The sequence below is a fragment of the Mytilus californianus genome, unplaced genomic scaffold, assembly GCF_021869535.1.
Source record: "Mytilus californianus isolate M0D057914Y unplaced genomic scaffold, xbMytCali1.0.p SCAF_15, whole genome shotgun sequence".
NCBI lineage: Eukaryota > Metazoa > Mollusca > Bivalvia > Mytilida > Mytilidae > Mytilus > Mytilus californianus.
Window position 1 is genome coordinate 6418905 of NW_026262637.1, and position 19680 is coordinate 6438584.

At 32.0% G+C, this 19680-nt stretch overlaps 2 protein-coding genes across 13 annotated transcripts in view; both read right to left on the reverse strand.

Moving 5' to 3' along the window:
- The window catches only part of LOC127725278 (perlucin-like protein), a 216163-nt gene extending 211916 nt beyond the window's left edge, over window positions 1–4247 (reverse strand). For 10 of the 11 annotated variants that reach the window (XM_052232155.1, XM_052232157.1, XM_052232156.1 and 7 more), the window contains exon 1: window positions 3817–4247. In XM_052232155.1, the coding sequence (XP_052088115.1) occupies window positions 3817–4192 (376 nt within the window). In that variant the 5' untranslated portion in view covers window positions 4193–4247. The remainder of the gene's footprint in view (window positions 1–3816) is intronic. The other variant, XR_007992902.1, reaches the window with a different exon arrangement.
- Window positions 4248–8103: 3856 nt separating this feature from the next.
- LOC127725277 (uncharacterized) lies at window positions 8104–15170 on the reverse strand. 2 transcript variants are annotated; one of them, XM_052232153.1, is made up of 2 exons: window positions 14941–15170; window positions 8104–9617 (listed from the first exon to the last, which is right to left on the reverse strand). In XM_052232153.1, the coding sequence occupies exon 2, from the start codon at window positions 9613–9615 to the stop codon at window positions 8161–8163; it is 1455 nt and encodes a 484-aa protein (XP_052088113.1). In that variant the 5' UTR covers window positions 9616–9617; window positions 14941–15170; the 3' UTR covers window positions 8104–8160. The 2 variants fall into 2 exon arrangements, with proteins under 2 accessions (XP_052088113.1, XP_052088112.1); XM_052232152.1 differs by having other exon boundaries at window positions 14945–15167.
- Between the last annotated feature and the right edge of the window lie 4510 nt (window positions 15171–19680).

Here is a 19680-nt window from a genome sequence, read left to right on the forward strand (position 1 = left end):
TATGTAACAGCTGAGAAATGGAAAGTTGACAAAAGTTGAAATCATCATGTTTGTAATAGATTCGAGTTTGAAGTCGTTCATCTATATCAATATCGATGAAAAGATCAAAATATTTCAGTAGTATCAAACTCGTTGGGATATATGAGATGAAAGCACTCATTGAAATGTGGATGATTGAGTGACGAAACATATTTGAAAAAGTGAAATAAAAGAACTTTCAAATGATTTTTTTTTCTTTTTTGTCTTTGAGAAGGTTCTATATGAATTTTGCTTCCTATAAGTAAAACAAAACAAGTCGACCGCTGTTATGCACAGTAAACACCCTTTGTAATACCGACTATCTGCTGAGCAGTTATCTTCCAATCTCAACAAAAATGTTATCGATAAAAAAGCCAATGACTTATTAATAATTAATTTTTACCTAACCGTGCTTTGACGTCTGAAGCAAATGTGTTTTTTATTCGGTAGCAGGAAGAAGAACTTGTATCCTGCAGTCGACCATTTTACTATTTAGATACAAAATAGTATTCGCATAAATATCCTTATCGTGCTTTTATTGGAAGCGAACGGATACTTTTAAATCATTGTTTATGTTGCAGTTTACTTTGCGGTCCCCGTTAAAATATTGTCGCTTTAAAAAGTAACATCGGTAAAAAAAGGGTTCATGTTTGCATGCGTAAATTATAAATTGTCGGCTAAAATATTAGTTTGTACATTATAGGAAAATATAACATGTATGTGTAGTCGCTACGAAAAAGGAAAAAACTCGGCGAACATCGCCTTTTTCTCTCATTTAAATTAAAGCTTAAACAAATAAATGTTACATATTCCGACAATAATCGAATTTTGTATTTGTAATTTACAATGACGACTGTAAAGGGGGGGGGGGGAGGGGGGGGTGTTCCCATTAGTGATAGACTGTGTGAATGGCAAGCTACGCGAATTACAAGAAATATAGTTATTTGTGACACCTAAATTACCTTTTTAGCAATTGTTACGTGGTCGGTCTTCTACATTTAGAAACAATCACTTCAGCCTACCAGTAGGTTATAATGCCTATAACATATGGTATACCTTAGAATACTAGTTTTGCAAAAGGACTATTTTTACATCTTATGTTCTTTAACATTTTTAAAGCCCTCGAGGGTTACCCTATTGGTCCATCGCACTTTAGCTTGATATACCACCGTACTTTAGCAAACAAACAACCATCTCACTTTAGCGTGAGACACCATCGCACTTTAGCGTAGACCATCGCACTTTAGCGTGAGACACCATCGCACTTTAGCGTAGACCATCGCACTTTAGCGTGACCATCGCACTTTAGAGTACCATCGCACTTTAGAGTCTTACATATATATATATATATATATATATATATATATATATTATATATACAAGTCTAAATTGAAAACAACGTTCAAACCTATGATTTCGTTGGATAAAAACCGCATTTTTATACGTGTGCATGCAAAACAATTTTCCTGGTAGAGGGGTCTAAATACAGCACAAACAACTTTTCCAAAAGACCAAAAAAAGTGAAAAAGTAAATTTTAACAAAACGCATTTGACTAGCAGGTCGAACAGCTGATGTTCTTAAACCCTGCTGACTGCCATTGGCGATTGCCAAATAAACGGATCACCAGATGTAACAAAATGGATCTTATTATTAATTTATAACCAAACAGAAAACAATAAACTTGCGGAAAAGATGGTATACAACAAACATGAGGTGCAAAAATTTGTACACCATATCCGGATTTCGACAATTAATGTCTCTTCAGTGATGTTAGGAATCGAAACGGTATTTGAAAGGCCATATAATTTACCTCAATTTAGGATAGACTCTTGAATTTTGAAAGAGTCGAAATAGGATGAACGGATCATATAAACCCAATGGCAAATATAATACAAGCTCAAACGAAAAAATATAAACAAGTCTAAATTGAAAACAACGTTCAAACCTATGATTGCGTTGGATAAAAACTGCAATTTTTATACGTGTGCATGCAAAACAGTTTTCTTGGTAGAGGGGTCTAAATACAGCACAAACAACATTTTCCAAAAGACCAAAAAAGTGAAAAAGTATATTTTAACAAAACGCATTTGACTAGCAGGTCGAAATACGGATGTTCTAAACCCCTGCTGACTGCCATTGGCGATTGCCAAATAAATTGATCACCAGATGTAACAAAATGGATCTTTATATTAATTTAATACCAAACAGAAAACAATAAACTTGCGGAAAAGATGGTATACCACAAACATGAGGTGCAAAAATTTGTAAACCATATCCGGATTTCGACAATTAATGTCTCTTCAGTGATGTTAGGGATCAAAACGGTATTTGGAAGGCCATATAATTTACTTCAATTTAGGATAGACTCTTGAATTTTATATATATATTTCTCTAATTCTTCGTCAATTTATCCCTTTCTGCACCCATTGCATAAAAAAAAAAATAATCAACGTGTGGTTCGTTTGATCTAAGTTCTTCATTGGTTAAAATCCGATTATGACGTCGAATTTACTTGCTTTCCTCTGAATTTCCTATTGTGACGGCATGAAAAAAGGCGACCATGCCTGATGACGTCAAATAGAAAGAACACATGTTTTTACAGATCCTTCGAAAAGACGGAATAAGTTTGCCTGCATATTGTTTGAAAATCATTAGAGAAACAGATTCCACCACCAAATCTCGTGTAATACGATATTTATCCACTCTCGACAGTTAAATTTTAAATATTTAAAACGCTCGGCGAGCCTCGTGTTTTAAATTTGAAAATTTAACTGTCTCGAGTGGATAAATATCGTATCACACTCGATGCAGTGGTAGCATCTATATATATATATTGAATATACAAGAATTTAGTGTTACTGGAAATTGCTTCCTTAAAAACGATATGAGGAAACTTGAAGTCTTCTCTATTGTCTGAAAGTTTTGTTTTCAAACGAAATTGCCTATCAACTGTTTGACGTGGTAGTACTTCATATAAAAAAACAAAGATGTGGTATGATTGCCATTGCGACAACTCTTCACAAGAGACCAAATGACACAGAAATTAACAACTTTAGGTCACCGTACGACCTTCAACAATGAGCAAAGCCTATACCGCATAGTTAGCTATAAAAGGCCCCGAAATGACAAATGTAAAACAGTTCAAACGAGAAAACTAACGGCCTTATGTACAAACTAATGAACGAAAAACAAATATGTAACACAGCAACAAACGACTACCACTGAATTACATGATCCTGACTTGGGACATGCACATACAGAATGGGGCGGGGTAAAACTAATTTGAAGACCATGCCTTCCCACAACCTATGACGTTCATCAATCTGTAAGTCATCGTGTATTTTGTCACAAAGGAAGACAGGTATTAGAACGTTTCTTTTCTATATGTATCTTATATTACATGAGTATAAATCATTATGTGTAATGGTGTCCACATAGAATAGTTGCGCTACTTCAAAGGTTGAGCAAAAACATTAAATTGGAAAGGCAAAGACTTATGTTTGGTAAACATATATTTCGCATACAAAAAGACTTTCATTCGTGTAAATTCATTTGCAATAAAAAAAAATATATATATATATAACATGTATAAGTAGATGTGGTAGAATTGCCAATAATACAACTCTTCACCAGAGACTAGTGTTTTGTAAACAACAACACCAAATGCACTATATTTGTCAGAGGAGGGCTACTTGTACATATTGCAACCTTTATGCGTGTATAAAATATTTATTATTGCAAGCTCCGAACCTGCAATTTTAAAATAACAGTTTTAAATTTGTCTTTCATTTACTTACTACGAAAATCTTCTCCAAGGACTTTAAAATCTGTGTCAAGTTTCTTTATCTTTTGACCCATAGTATTGAGAGTTCCTTTAAATATGTCAAGTGTCTTTTTATTGTCGTTTTCAAATTTTGTTCCAATGACTTTTAAATCAGTGTCAAGTTTCTTTATTTTTTGGCCCATGGTGTTAAGAGTGTCTTTAAATATGCCAAGTATCTTTTTATTGTCTGCTTCGAGTTTTTTGGTAACTTTTCCAATATTTTCCTGGACATCAGTCAAGGCTTTTCTTGATTTGTCAAAGTCTTCCTTAGACTCATTAGAAAGACACGTTGTACCAGAGGCATGCTTGATTATCACCACCAGCAAAGAAAATTGAACTACGAACAACATAGTTTAGAACAAACTACAAAAGAACATTATCATGTATGTATATTGATTTTAACTTAAACAAAGAAATGCTTTGATAATTATTTATCTATTTTATGATAGGCATAAAAGTTTAAAGAGGACAATAATTATTTTAATTTTCTAAACTGTTAGCACCAGTTACAGGTTCCATCGTTATATATCCAATCATGCATTGGCGACATACTCAGTCGGAATGTCTTGTAGCTTGGTTTATTTTCCTGCAAAACTAGCAACTTGATTATGAAGAATTATTCATTTATACAACACGTATAAACAGGATATATGAGGAAAGATGAAAAAATAATATAGTTGAAAAACTGAAACATAGAATACCGGTATACTCAATTCAGATAGCTACACAACAAAAGGCATTTAGAGGATAACACACAATTGGGCGAAAATACATTATGTAAACCTCTAAATCGTTAACCAAAGCTAAATTCATATGTTGTGGGTTCAAAATCTCAAACCTCTCCCATATTTTATTTTCAATCAGGGGACTAACATAACGCATAAAACCACACTGTAAAAAATTAGAACAGGAAACGTCGCTTTCTAAAATAACAGTGTAATAGATAAAAAAAAACACAAGGGGAAACAATTTTAGCCACCTATGTAAGACCTATCAAAAAATGAAAACAACACGATATAAATTGCATGCGTCCGAAGCGCTTTTCTGGATTTCCCTTCATCAGGAACGCTCAAAGCCGAATATTTGAAAGCCAGGGATGTATAAGGACCGAAACCGTTGAAGAGCTATAAACCAAAAAGGACCTAAAAATAGCAAAATCCATCAAAGGGCAACTTTGCCTGATTTCTCAATTCATCACATAGAATAGAAAGTCATTTATTAGAATAGGATGGGGGTGATCTCAGGTGCTCCGGAAGGTTAAACAGATCCTTCTCCACTAGTGGCAGCATTCTTTGAAATAAAATATGAATTAAATCAACTCTTAGATGCATTCAGCCCACTGCTATAGAAAAGTTGTTTGTGTAACTGATCTGCAAATTTTACAATCCTATTCTGATAATTGACTTTCTACTGTATGAGATGAATTGAGAAATCAAATACATGTATCAAATTAGACCGCACACTAGCTGATATGAAAACTGTTTTCTTAATGACAATTAGAAATTAGTTTAACGTTTTTTCGGGGAGTATTAAACTTGGCTCTATTCGCGAAAAAAAATATTTGAATAATTTTGATAATGGCAGTTACAAGTTTAATTGATTTTATTTGAGGGAGATACCAAATTGATTCATCTCTACACGTGAAGTAAAGTATAACCAAGGTTGTTTTTCTTTTATATCATATATTCAAATCCAACTTTACACAGAAGTTTCCTTTTTCATAACACAAAATTGATTAAAAGTACATCGTATTGCACAAACAAAATAAAAATTTAGCTTATTTTTCAGATTATCTTATTAAACCTAATAAAACTTAATGTATCTGATAAATACAAGAATGTTTTCAAATTGTATTGCAAAACTCTTAGTTTTGTTTCTTGAGCTAAAATCTTCCGATTTCAGAATGTTTTCGAAACGTAAACCTAATATCTATATATGATAATAAACTGCGATTTCAAAATATGTACGACAGCTGAGACACGCTATTGCTGACCTTTAAAAAGGAGGAAGATATTTGTTTTAGTTTTTAGTATCATAATATAAAATTTGGTACTTACCTTGTATGCAGTTGTGAATGAAAGGAAAAGGATATCAATCATGATTTATACAGACATCAACAAAAGACATGGGTACATACAATATGGTAGGTCTAGATCGTCTAACAAAGCTATGAACAAATTTAACAAAGACTAAAAAACATCTACAATCAACACCAAAGTATCTAAACACAAAATAAAAAGACAAAAGATGGCAAAAGTTTTATTGTATTATTTCTAATGAAATATCGAAACTATGTTGACACTTCATTCATATATTTTTCCCTCCGCGGGATTCGAACTCCAGCTAAAGGAGAAGCGCCACAGAACAGTTCCTCGTCGGCTCAAACTTGATTTGTAACACAATATATAATTTTAGTAGCATGGAATTCTTATTGATACGTACTTAATAACATTAACTAATATTTGTCTTCCTTTGGTGGTCGAAGCAATGGGTATAAAAGTCTTTTGCATTATGAATACTTCCTATTGGATTAAATTTAACAAAATGGTGTCAGCCCTGGTGTTATGCATGGGAATGTCAAACGTAAAATACCAAAAAATGCCGTACTCCAAAGAAAATTCTAAACGGAAAGTCCCAAATCAAATGGCAAATCAAAGCTCAAACACATCAAACGAAAGGAAAACAACTGTCATATTCTTGACTTGGCACAGACATTTCCTTGTGTAGAAAATGTTGGATTAATCCTGGTTTTATAGCTAGCTAAACCACTCACTTGTATGACCTGCTTCTCCTCCACCATTGTCATCCATCGTGATGCTCATAATGACAAAAACTACAAAAATTGAGATTAAGCAACGATCGCTTTCAGCTAGGACCATAACCATACCGTATAGTAAGTTATAAAGATCCTTGACATGACAATATATCAAAAAACTAAAACTATTAAACAAACGGCGTGATTAATCCTTAAACAATTAACGAAAACAAATAGGATATACAGCATCCAACGACAACCACTGATTATAGGTCCTGGTGTAGGACAGACTTAATTAGAATGTGAAGATGTTAATCATGTTTGTGAGCGAACAAACCTCTCCTAACCTATCTCAAACATCACAAAATAAGAATCAGTTTAAAAAGACTTGTTTCATCAGCCATAGCTTAATAAATTATAAACAACATAGATTTCTCTGTCATTTGGTCTCTTGTGAAGAGTTGTCTCATTGGCAATCACACCACATCTTCTTATTTATACATAGAGGATCTTTTTGTGCAACCATTAATATGGCCATTTATGATATAGATATTTCTTAACGTCCAACCAAGCCGTGGTGGTTTTCGTAAATATTTCGACGAGATTACTCAAGCTTCATGTTTTAGAACCCTTGGTTTAATATATACCGTCTTATCAGCTATCTTCTACAAAGGAAATCGCTCTTGAATAACTGCGAGACAAAAATAAGTATACTTTTGTTTTGTACCGTGTTCATGTATGGCCAAACCATATCGCAGAAAGCAGTAATAAACGTTCAAAAATTTTATCTTTTTTAACCTTTTTGGCGAGTGAGCGCAGCAAACGAGCTAAAAAGTTCCACAGAGTATTAAGCGGCTGATATAAAACTGTATCAATACGTAGAAAATTCGATAATCTGTTTATCATGCTTTTTTCTTTTTATTGTGATGTCGCTGATAAGTTATGCTCAAAGCCGTGACATGAAAATTACGGAGCGACTGAGCAGGTTGATAAAGGTGAAGGGAAGGGCGATAATCAAGAATACAAAAAGACTTAAAAATTCATTGTGATATACGTTCTGCGTACAGTCTACAATAAATTAATCAGACACCTTAGCACTGAAAAACAATGCAGATAATGTTGTTAATTCATATTACTTCAATGTTTGGAAAATGCAAATAAATCATCAAAAAGCAAAATAAAACATCAATAAGGCATATACAACAAGTTAATCTTATTGACGAGTACAAAAAAGGATCATTCTCAAGTTGAAGATAACTGACAACTCCACTGGGAAAAAAATAATAACGACGAACAAACCAATAAAAGTGCACAAAAAAGCTACACAGTAAAATAAAACTTGAAAAACTTCTGTGCGTCTGAATGGTTACGACATAATTGATGATATTTTATATTGGTTCCTTGATATTATAGATTGATCTATTCCATCGGCCATTTCTTTAGCAAGTGAACAATCGACATTGTGAGAGTAGTATGGAGAATGAATTATTAAATAAAAAAAACAGCAACAATAACAAACATTTTATTGCCATATGATATAATTGTGAACAAAGAAATGTTGTTTTATTTCTTGGAAAATCTGAAAAAGCCAGGAATGAACATAAAAGCTTTTTGAATTAATTTTGAAATCAAAACTTTACAAACATCAATGAAAACATGACATTTCATCTGAAATGGAACCCACTTAAGTGGCTTCTGTGCCTTAAGTGTTGGTTCCATTTCATAAACGATCTCTAGAAATATATTTCCCTGTACATTAAATGTAGCAAGACTGTGCTCATCAAAGATGTTACTACGAATCTGGCTCACTTCAATAGAGTGTCTACAAGTACAGATTATCCATTGATTAATCATTTGTGAAAGCAACAATTGTTGGCTTTCTCCAGCTGGTATCTTTTCAAAAACCAGGAATATTTTAAACAAAAGTATTATTTGCCATTTTGTGAAATATCTGTAAGATAGAGAAATACTCCATATATTAAGAGTCGAATTGAAATAACACCCAAGCAATCCTTTAGAAGATGAAATTTGAAGCGACTTTAAAACGAAGATTAGACCTCGCCCTAATTCGGTATGCCCATATCTTGCGCTTAGATGTAAAACCGTTGACTTTAGTTTGTATGAATCTATCCCAGAATATTCCACGTATGAGAAGAGCAATTTCGTGCATTTATATATAACTTTCCAGTTCTCGTCTAAATTTGCCATTTTCTCGACTTCGGACTTCGTGTAAGAAATAAGCCTGCAGGGAGTTTCTTTATCGTTACAAGATGACGTATTACAAGGTTTTAGAACAATGTGACAACCATTATTTATCAATGATGGATTGGATAATGAGCTGCTTGGGAGTATCTCAGAAAAGACATCTGCAGGGAAATGGCAACATGTCATCATATCTACACAAATTTTTAAATTGTCGTTGTCAGTTTTCTTAGTGACGTCGGAACGTTGATACAACGTTTCTTCTCCAGTTTTACATATTTTTCGTTTCCAGATAAAGTTAGCTGTCTGAACGTGTGAAAATACTGAATATGGTTTCCCTCTTACTGCGACGTCCTGGTATGTCAAAGTTCCATACCTACCTTTCTGTACCGGAACTAATGATACCGCCTGTCTCAGATACGCATTAAAGCTAAGAATCGATATTTCAAATTCCTTCTCTGGTGTATATTCCATCCCAGAGCTATGCCATCTTCCTTTTTGTCGTAGTTTGACGTTTGCATATCCCGGGATACATCCTTTTTGTATTTGTACTGAAACAGGCGTTGACAGCTCTCGCACGACTACCATAAAATCAAATTCATCCGGGTTCTTGACTTTAGTATGCTCAAAATAACTTCCAGCATTGACCACTTCCAAAACCGTGAAATTTGGATTGAGGGCTTTAATAGTTGTAGGTATAAAATTTTTTACAATGTGAATTACAAAGCGTTCAATCTCCTTTACTTCATTTTTAGGTATTTGAAATATGCACTGCTGGTCATGAAGATTTTGGATGTATATATCCAAAGACGACATATCTGGAAAGAAAACAATGCAGTTTAAAATTGTATGGAATAACTGGTCTATTGTTACTATTTAAATGCAAATACAGTCTTAAAAGGGCACTAGCTACGAGATATATAAAAATCTTAAATCTGATTGTTTTTGTTCAAATCATTAATGAAAGCGAGATAGTGAAATAATAAATCCCTTTTAACGGCCAGTATGGTTCAATTTTGTCAAAATAAGCTAAGAAACATTGATGATGAATTATTCACTTGCAAGTGAATAATTCGACCTCATTGAATCCGTATTCATGTGAACTTCAATTTAACCCCTTAGCTAGAGATGGATAACTCATGAATCGTGCGTGTTGAGTTATTCAAAGGAAAAGAATGTCAACATTGGAAGTGAAACAAAGATAAATCATTTGATTGACTGATTTGATCCACAAAACATCATTCTTATACAGGTGAAAACGATGATTAAAATATATTTTAATCTATGATATGAAATTAAACAGACCTAGAAAAATCCAATTAATTAGTTAATTAGATGGCGTCTAGACTAAAATACACACGAAACGAAGTTACATATTCTCGAGCCAATGCCCTGTTAATTGTTTATTCTAGACTTTTTTATAATTTGGATCAATGTTTTACATTGTTATAAATCAAATATGAGAATTTGAGTTAAATCGGTGAATAAGAATTTGACAGCTAGTGCCCCTTTAAGACTTTATGTTGACCCCTAGGCTTATTTTTCGGTGGTTATGTATTGAGGGTATTTTAGACAGAATACGAATCCCTTCCAAAAAGTTGTTAGGAGGGTTTTTCATATGACACTCATCCATTATCACGTCCTGATACTAACCTGATGTGGCTGCGTATTTCTACATCCCGTAAAGCCAACATCTCATTTTATAGATGGTTTATGTGACTGCCGGATTTGAAAATTCAGGGATGACTATGTTGATATACCCTTTTCTCTAATTCTATGGCAATTTAAACCTTTCCTAACCTATTGTATAAAAAAATTTAATCAACGTGTGGTTGCCGGTGATCTCAGATGATGATTGGATGAGTTTAAGGGTCATAACCTTGTCAGCTCATTGGATGTATCCAAATATGCTAACAGGTGTTAATGAAATTGACAACTTTGTGGAATGTGGAAGGCACTCGAAGGGGCCTTTCGTTTAACAAAAAAATGAAAATTTAATTTTTAATCATTAGAGAAACAGATTAATACATAGTTACTCATGCATTCTCGGATTTTTCCAATCTCGATAATTAAATAATATTTTAAAGTCCTCGCCGAGGCTCGGACTTTAAAATTGATAATTTAACTATCTCGATTGGATAAATCTGATAATCCACTGGTATCAATGTAAGAATCTATTACAGCCGAATGCATTGAGTGTGTAGGTAAAGGTAGAATCTTTGGTTAGCTTGCTAGTTAGCTGAACCGTGAAGTCATTATTAGGTTAGGTATACTACCCTCCTTTTGGAATAGTCTAGTCCTACAAACTGATAGATTGGTTATCTGTCGGACTAGTCTACTCTTAAAGGAGGGTAGTTTACCTAACCTAATAATGACTTCACGGTTCAGCTAGCAAGCAAGCTAACCAAAGATATTACCTTTACCTACACACTCAATGCATTCTGCTGTAATGGTTAAAATAATTACACTGTGTATCATCGCCACCGGAAATTGGGTACTAACGAAGCGGAGAGAAATGGAAAAAAAAAGTAAACAAGGTAAGAATTCATTCAATTTAAAGCATTTCTACTGATTTGACGAGGGTACCGCTTAAGAAATGATTTTCTGATATATAATTCTTTAAATTATTAGGTCGATAAGTACAAAATTAAGACAATATTTTGTGTTATACTCCAAAGCTTGCCACTTAGTACCTGAAAATTTTGAGGTCGATTGTCCTCTGTCGCCCCATTGGCAAGATATTCAACTGTTTTTCATTATTTTTCCAGACACGTTTTTAGATTATGATAGTGTGACATCATATTGACTGAAATCTGTTGTCATAAAGATGTTTTTTAAAGAATATGGACCAAAACATTGTTTGTTTATTGTACGGCGAATTGCAGGACGTTGTACGGCGAATTGCAAAATAACAACTTTTGTCTGTACGGCGTCTTGCAATATATTGTAATATAAAGATGAAATTAATAACTGTTTAGATAATATCAAGTGACGAAATTTTGGCTGTATCAAAGCTTTACCGGCTTACAAATATACAAAATAAACTACTTATCAAATATTATAAAATATATGCCGTTAATTTCGTTCAGAAGTCGTCGTTGCGTACCTCTATTTGACTTTGTGTTTTTAAAGACAAAAAGGTTTTTTCAACCATATTATCCTAAATACATTCATATATCGTTATAATACTAACGACTGTTGTCTTATTTGTTGTCAGGGTGAAATTTTATAAGTTCAATAAAAAAAAAACCGACCATTCAACTTTTGTTGGTGCTGTTTTTTTTTAAATATAAACAGTGGAGATGTTGTTTGATTGCAAATAAGATAACTATCCACAAGGGTCAAATAAAGTGTATGTAAGCAATTATATGCTATCGTTTGGCCTTCAACAACGAAAAATCGTACCTTACAGTCGGCTATAAAAAGCCCCGACATGAAAATTGTGGAAGGATTCAACAAGAAAACTAACGGCCTAACTCATAACAAAACAATTTACGAAAAATAACAAATATGATAGAGATGAACCAACGACAACCACCAAATTACAGGCTCGTGGCTTCGGACAGACACATAAAGAATGTGCCGGGTTAAAAAGTTATAGGAAGATGTGGTATGAGTGCCAATGAGACAACTCTCCATCCAAGTCACAATTTATAAAAGTAAACCATTATAGGTCAAGGTACGGTCTTCAACATTGTTTATTGTTTATTTTTTAAATTTCTGAAATGAATAATTTGTTAAAAGAAAAGTGAAGAAAATACTTTGTTTTCATTGAAAATTAGGAGAAATAAATCATGAATTGTGTTTCGAATTAATTTTCTTGTTTCTTATTGAAAATAAGATAGTATTTTTTGTTAATTTAAGTAAATTTAATCAATCTTTTTTATTTACAGGGAACAAAATAATAAAAGACTGTTGCTAAGGCTGTTTGGCCTAAACTTAAATGAGTAGATGGAGGGGTAGTGAAAAGGAGTGTATTCGTCCGAATTTTCATTGTTACAGTAGTACATTTTCATGATTACTATGTATAATATTTCTCAGTAAATTTTAATGTGATATTGTGCCAATTAAAATTATATAATTAATACAAGTAAGACTTGCATTTGCCTTAAAAGATATAGCAGTACGTGATTATTTGTTTTCAAACACACCTTCTCTTTTTTGAAACTTATAAAGGTATGGATCTCGGCCTATCTGTTTGGTTGAATATAAATGTTGTGAATTGATAGAGTTTCAAAATCAACAGTAAGCCCTATTTTTGTGTGTGTGTAAATAATCTAATCTTTAGATAGATGCTAAAATTAAAAATCATTTTTCTTAATAAGAAGAAAAAAGTGCAACTTAAGCACGCCTGAATGTAAAAAGGTGTACCCGACTTATTCGTTCACGATAAGAATTTACCGAGTTCGGTATTTTAACAAAACTGTTTACGAGGGCAAATAAATAAATGAACGCTATCAAAAATCAACATTTAAATTTACGTGGATTTTTCCAAAAGAATTTATGAGTATGCACCATCAGGATTCAAAATTATTTCAACCTGTCCTTATTAGATGTTATTTCATTATAATTCTTTAAACTTACAAGTCGAAGATGCTAGCTTTTGTGAATTGTATTAATAAGTATATATATAATATTAAGATGACAACCAAAAAAAACTTCATACAAGGTCATCTTTATTCTCAAGTAGAAAGCTTATCTAAATAGTTTATGCCGTAGCCACAGCCGGATTTGTATCCCTTGTATCGGATTCTTCTTTCATTCTTTCCAAAAATGATTAATCTAAGGTTAATATTTTTTTTTTAAATTTAAACAGTGTTAGCCACCGAGCTTGTTCATTTCTTACTATATAGAGATGAAGTTTTTTTTTTAGAAAATTAATGTTCTTTATTCTAATATATTGGCTGTATCTGCCTTTTACAAATAAGACAATAACATTAATTGAAAAAGGAGACGTGGAATGGTTTTCACTGAGAGGACTTTCAAACAAAGTCCAAATGAAATAGATTTGACCAACTATTGGTTACATTTAACGCTACGTCAGGGCAGAACAACAAGTCAGTAAACAGTGACATGCCTTTCCGAAAGTTACAACATTTGCCAGCTTTTGTATATGCCGTATTCATATTGTATATATCAGGTATGTAAAAGATGTAATAGGACTGTGTTCAAGCCTTATATTGTGTATACATCTTAAATGGTGTCAAGCGAATTGTATTTTTATCAAATGCATAATTAGATATTTGAACCTAATACTTTATTTTCTTTAAAAAGACGGCAAATAAATATTTTGAAATTAGCAAGTTGCCATACAGTTGAAAACAAGTTGCCATACAGTAAATTTGTCAACATGAGCAAGTTGCCGTACCCTAGACTTTACTTTTTTATGGTCTATATTCTTTAAAAACGTTCATTTTGACAACAAATTTCAGTAAATATGATGCCACACTATAATAATCTAAAAAAGTGTCTGTAAAAATAATGAAAATCAGTTGAATATCTTGCCAATGGGGCGACAGAGGACGATCGACCTCGAAATTTTCAGGTACTAAGTGGCAAGTTCTTGAGTATAACACAAAATCTTGTCTTAATTTTGTACTTGTCGGCCTAATAATTTAAAGAATTATATATCAGAAAATCATTTCTTAAGCGGTACCCTCGTCAAATCAGTAGAAATGCTTTAAATTGAATGAATTCTTACCTTGTTTACTTTTTTTTCCATTTCTCTCCGCTTCGTTAGTACCCAATTTCCGGTGGCGATGATACACAGTGAATTATGTATACTAAACATTAATAAATCGGTCGATCCAACATTAATGCATATATCTGATAGCAGAATCTATTAATTGAAATAATTGCATATTTTATAGCTAATTTAACAAAGAACTTTGTCTGGATGTCTAAATAGACAGGCAGACTAATTCCTTTAGATCGATCCCATATACTTTGTTTGTAAACATGGTAAAGGGGAATAACATTCGTCCTCGGTAGAACAATAAACATTTCTTTAACCGACATCTATTTAAAATGTTGATTATCTGCGTGTGCCTAATTCAATGCATGTCGTGGACAGATACCATTTTCATAGTTGTGAAATATAGAAATGTTCAAAGTAATTATAATTCGAAATATGATCTTTACTTGCCTGTCCTAACTGCAATCAGTGTAAACAAACAATTTCTGGTGCAAGCCTCAAACACTGTGTTATTGCCCCAAAGCACGTCACCCCTGGTATTCTTGATTTCCAGTATTTCGTTTATTTATGACTTTTTTACCTTGAACTGTTGAAGTTATGCGTGTTTTGTTTCAAGTTTACACTGATCTACACAACGCTTTAAATAGACATACATTCATAAGTAAATCAATGAGAAATCTTTCAGGTGTAACGAACTTACAAATATACATACTTAATGTGTGAAACCGAAAGTAACTTGTAACATATACATATATATAGTGCGTGGTCATTTTCTTTATCATATGTATGCGAGTGTTAATCTTTTCAAATAAGGAATTTTGGGAATATACGTATATAATAACTTAATATTGAAAATTGCTCTAGCTCATTGATGTATTTGTCACATTTACATATAAAATGTAATTCATTTTCTTTTTATTTTTTTCACATTAAAACAAATTCTATCTTCTGCAGATATATTTCATATCTTCTAGTTTTTATACGACCGCAAAAAAAATTTTGTGGTCGTATATTGGTATGACGTTGGCGTCGTCGTCGTCGTCGTCGTCGTCCGAAGACGCATTAGTTTTCGCACTCTAACTTTAGTTTAAGTGAATGGATCTCTATGAAATTTTACCATAAGGTTCAATACCACAAAAGGAAGGTGGGGATTGATTTTGGGGGTTATGGTACCAACAGTTAAGGAATTAGGGGCCAAAAAGGGGCCAAAAATAAGCATTTTCTAGTTTCCAGACAATAACTGTGGAACGGTGTATGGATCTCTCTGAAATTATACTACAAGTTTCCATACCACAAAGGGGTGGTTAGGATTTGCTTTGGGGGGTTATGGCTCAAACCGTTTAAGAATTAGGGGCAAAAAAGGGGGAAAAACAAGGTTGTCCTGGTTAATGGACAAATACTTAAGTACAAAACATAATTTAAAGCAGTGTAATGGAGATAAATCAAATACATCATTGAAATTATCTCCCTTACACTGCTTTTAAATTATGTATAAAGTAATGGTTAATAAATCAAATCAAATCAAATCAAATATTTTATTGTCTTATAAACTTTACAGTTTGTGACCAACATGTATTAACACAATAAACATATATACATACATATCAAACAAACACAATAAAAACAGCATCAAAATTTATAAAAACAAACAAGTTGTTAAGAGTCCCCTGCCCTCAGTTCTAATGACTTTTTCAAGAAGGATCCTAACTTATTTGTTTGTAAAGGCGTTGATGGATTTAGTAAATAATGAATTTTTTCTTCTTCATTTAAATTATTAAAGTTATTATTTTCAGTACATATGTGTTCAAAAAAGGCATTTCTTAGTGTTTTATTATAATCACAATAGAGTAAAAAATGTTTCTCATCCTCTAGTATTTTACATTTATGACAAAGTCGTTCCTCTCTTGGGATTTTAAAATATCTCCCCTTTTCAATTAAGAGGGAGTGATCACTTAGTCTAAATTTAGTGATCAATCTCCTTATCTGAAAATTAGATATATTTAGATAAGATTCTAATTTGCAATCCTTTTTAAGTTTTTTATATAGATAAAATTTACTTTTATCATCAATGTTTTCAAATTTAGTTTCAATTAAATCTTCATATCTATTTTTCATTTTTAACTTTATATCGTTTTTTATTTTATTTACATCTTTTATGTCCTTACAATTAGAAAAAATATTAAGGTCAATATTAGTCTCTTCAACAATATTCTTTGCATATGTATACCATGAATAAGTTCCAGTCAAATCTAGAGACTGTGCTAGAGAAAAAGCTTCCTTTATCAATGGATTAATATTATTATTATATAGTCTAGCTAAATATAAAAGGGTTTGTGTTTTAATAAAACATTCTATAGGCAATCTTCCTAATTCAACTCTTGCCCCTAAATTGGATGCATTTTTTCTTATTCCTAGAGTAGATTTACAAAATTTAAGATGCATATTTTCAATAGGGGTTTTGTCTGTAAAATCAAGTTGATTAATTTGTTTTCCTGAAGATAAGGCTCTGTTTTTGGCTCTATGAAAAGAAATATATGTATCCAAATATGTTACTTCTGAATTATAGGTCATAATTGGTTTTACTAAAGAATCAAAAAGGTTATTTGCTACTTTTATAGGTAGATTATTCAATGATTTAGTATAGGATTTTATTGCAAAAAATACTTTTTTTGCCTTTTTTGTCAGCTCTAAGGTACTTTGTGATAAATTTCCATTACATTTTATCAACATTCCCAAAAATGAATATTCTGATACGCTCTCTATGGCTTCATTCTCATTGTAAATATGTGATGTTTCACCATTTTGTTTGGACTGACTGAAAATCATGGATTTTGTTTTGTTTGTATTTAAAGAGAGTTGCCATTTGTTGCAATATAATTTGACATTATTTAAACTGTTTTGAAGACCCTCTTTTGATTCTGACAGGATCAAAAGATCATCTGCAAAAAGGAGGCATCCCACCTTACTATTTATAAGCTTAAGGGGACTTGAATCATTTCCCTCAAAATTTTTTACAATATCATTAATGAAGACATTAAATAAAGTGGGGCTGAGGGTGTCTCCTTGTTTAACCCCTCTAGCAATATTAAAAAAAAATTCTGATACATAATCTTTGTATTTCAAAGATGATTTAGTATTTAAGTATTGTTGTTTTATAACTCTGTAAAAAGACCTGCCAACTCCCATTTTGCATAATTTATAAAGTAAAGCAGTTCTCCATACTGAATCAAAAGCCTTTTTCAGATCTATAAAGCAGGCATAAATCTTTTTTTTCTCTTTATGTAGATATTTATTAATCAAGGACTTCAATAAAAAGATGCTATCAGCTGTTCTGTGATTTTCTCTGAAACCAAACTGACAATCACTTAATTGTTTGTCAACAATCTTGATAAGCCTATTATTCAATATGGCATTAAAAAGTTTTGGTAGATTACTTATAAGAGAAATTCCTCTATAATTATTAGGGTCTAACTTGTCACCTTTTTTATGTAAAGGGATCATGAAAGATAATTTCCATGAATCTGGATAATTACCTGTCTTTAAAATCAAATTAAAAACTTTTACAATAGAATTAATTATCACAGGTTGTGAATGTTTGAGTATTTCATTCACAATTCTATCTGGACCTGCTGATTTGTTTACTTTAAGGTTTGAAATGACCAGTTTTACCTCAGCAAATGTAATTGGTGCATCAGTTTCCATATTCAATTCAATATTATCCTCTAGAATGTTTAATTCACGTTCCAATTTATTTACAAAGGGTTTATCATATGATGTTGGTGTACCCTGATCCTGAAAATGAACAATTAAGATAATTTAAAACAGTGTAAGGGAGGTAATCCAAATACAACGTTTTGGTTACTTCCCTTACACTGCTTTTAAATTATGTTTAAAGAAATGCATATTTATAAAGGAAGACCAGTAAAAATATCTGCAAGTGTTGCATCTTTTTTTTTTACAACAAAATCCATATGAAAGATTTGACACTATATTTTAAATTCTATTATAAAATAGATTAAGTTAGCACTATGGTAAATTTAAATGGTTGCAAACTCCATTGGAAATTTGAATTGAGATTATGACCATATCTTGAGGGAAAGAATTTTTTTGGGGAAAAAAAGGGGGGGGGGTTTAAAGAAATTGTGGGGAGTCAATTTTTTCTCATTTCAGATTTCAGAAATTAAAAAGAATTATTCTTCAAATATTATTTTTTTTTCAAATTTCAAATATTGAAAAATTTCAAGAAGTAATCTTTAATTGGACAGTATGGCACATTAGATTTGTAAAATCTTTGACCACATTTATTTATTTGTTATGCTGAATCTAACCGTGTATTTAAATTTTTAATTTTGGGTCCAGTTTTCAAATTGGTCTACATTAAGGTCCAAAGGGTCCAAAATTAAACTTTGTTTGATTTTAACAAAAATTGAATATATGGGGTTCTTTGATATGCTGAATCTAAACATGTATTTAGATTTTTGATTTTTGGCCCAGTTTTCAAGTTGGTCCAAATTGGGGTCCAAAATTAAACTTTGTTTGATTTCAACAAAAATTGAATATATGGGGTTCTTTGATATGCTGAATCTAACCATGTATTTAGATTTTTTATTTGTGGACCCCGCTATCAAATTGGTTCATATTGAGGTCAAAAGGGTTCAAAATTAAACTTTGTTTGATTTCAACAAAAATTGAATATATGGGGTTCTTTGATATGCTGAATCTAACCATGTATTTAGATTTTTGATTTTTGGGCCCTGTTATCAACTTTGTCCACATTGAGGTCAAAAGGGTCCAAAATTAAACTTAGTTTGATTTTAACAAAAATTGAATTCTTGGGGTTCTTTGATATGCTGAATCTAAACATGTGTTTAGATTTTTGATATTGGGCCCAGTTTTCAAGTTGGTCCAAGTTGGGGTCCAAAATTAAACTTTGTTTGATTTCAACAAAAATTGAATATATGGGGTTCTTTGATATGCTGAATCTAAACATGTATTTAGATTTTAGATTTTTGGCCCAGTTTTCAAGTTTTCCAAATTGGGGTCCAAAATTAAACTTTGTTTGATTTCAACAAAAATTGAATATATGGGGTTCTTTGATATGCTGAATCTAATCATGTATTTAGATTTTTTATTTGTGGGCCCGCTATCAAATTGGTTCATATTGAGGTCAAAAGGGTCCAAAATTA

Excerpts from the sequence above, each read along its gene's own strand:
- LOC127725277 (XM_052232153.1), bottom strand. The coding sequence starts at position 9,615 with ATGTCGTCTTTGGATATATACATCCAAAATCTTCATGACCAGCAGTGC.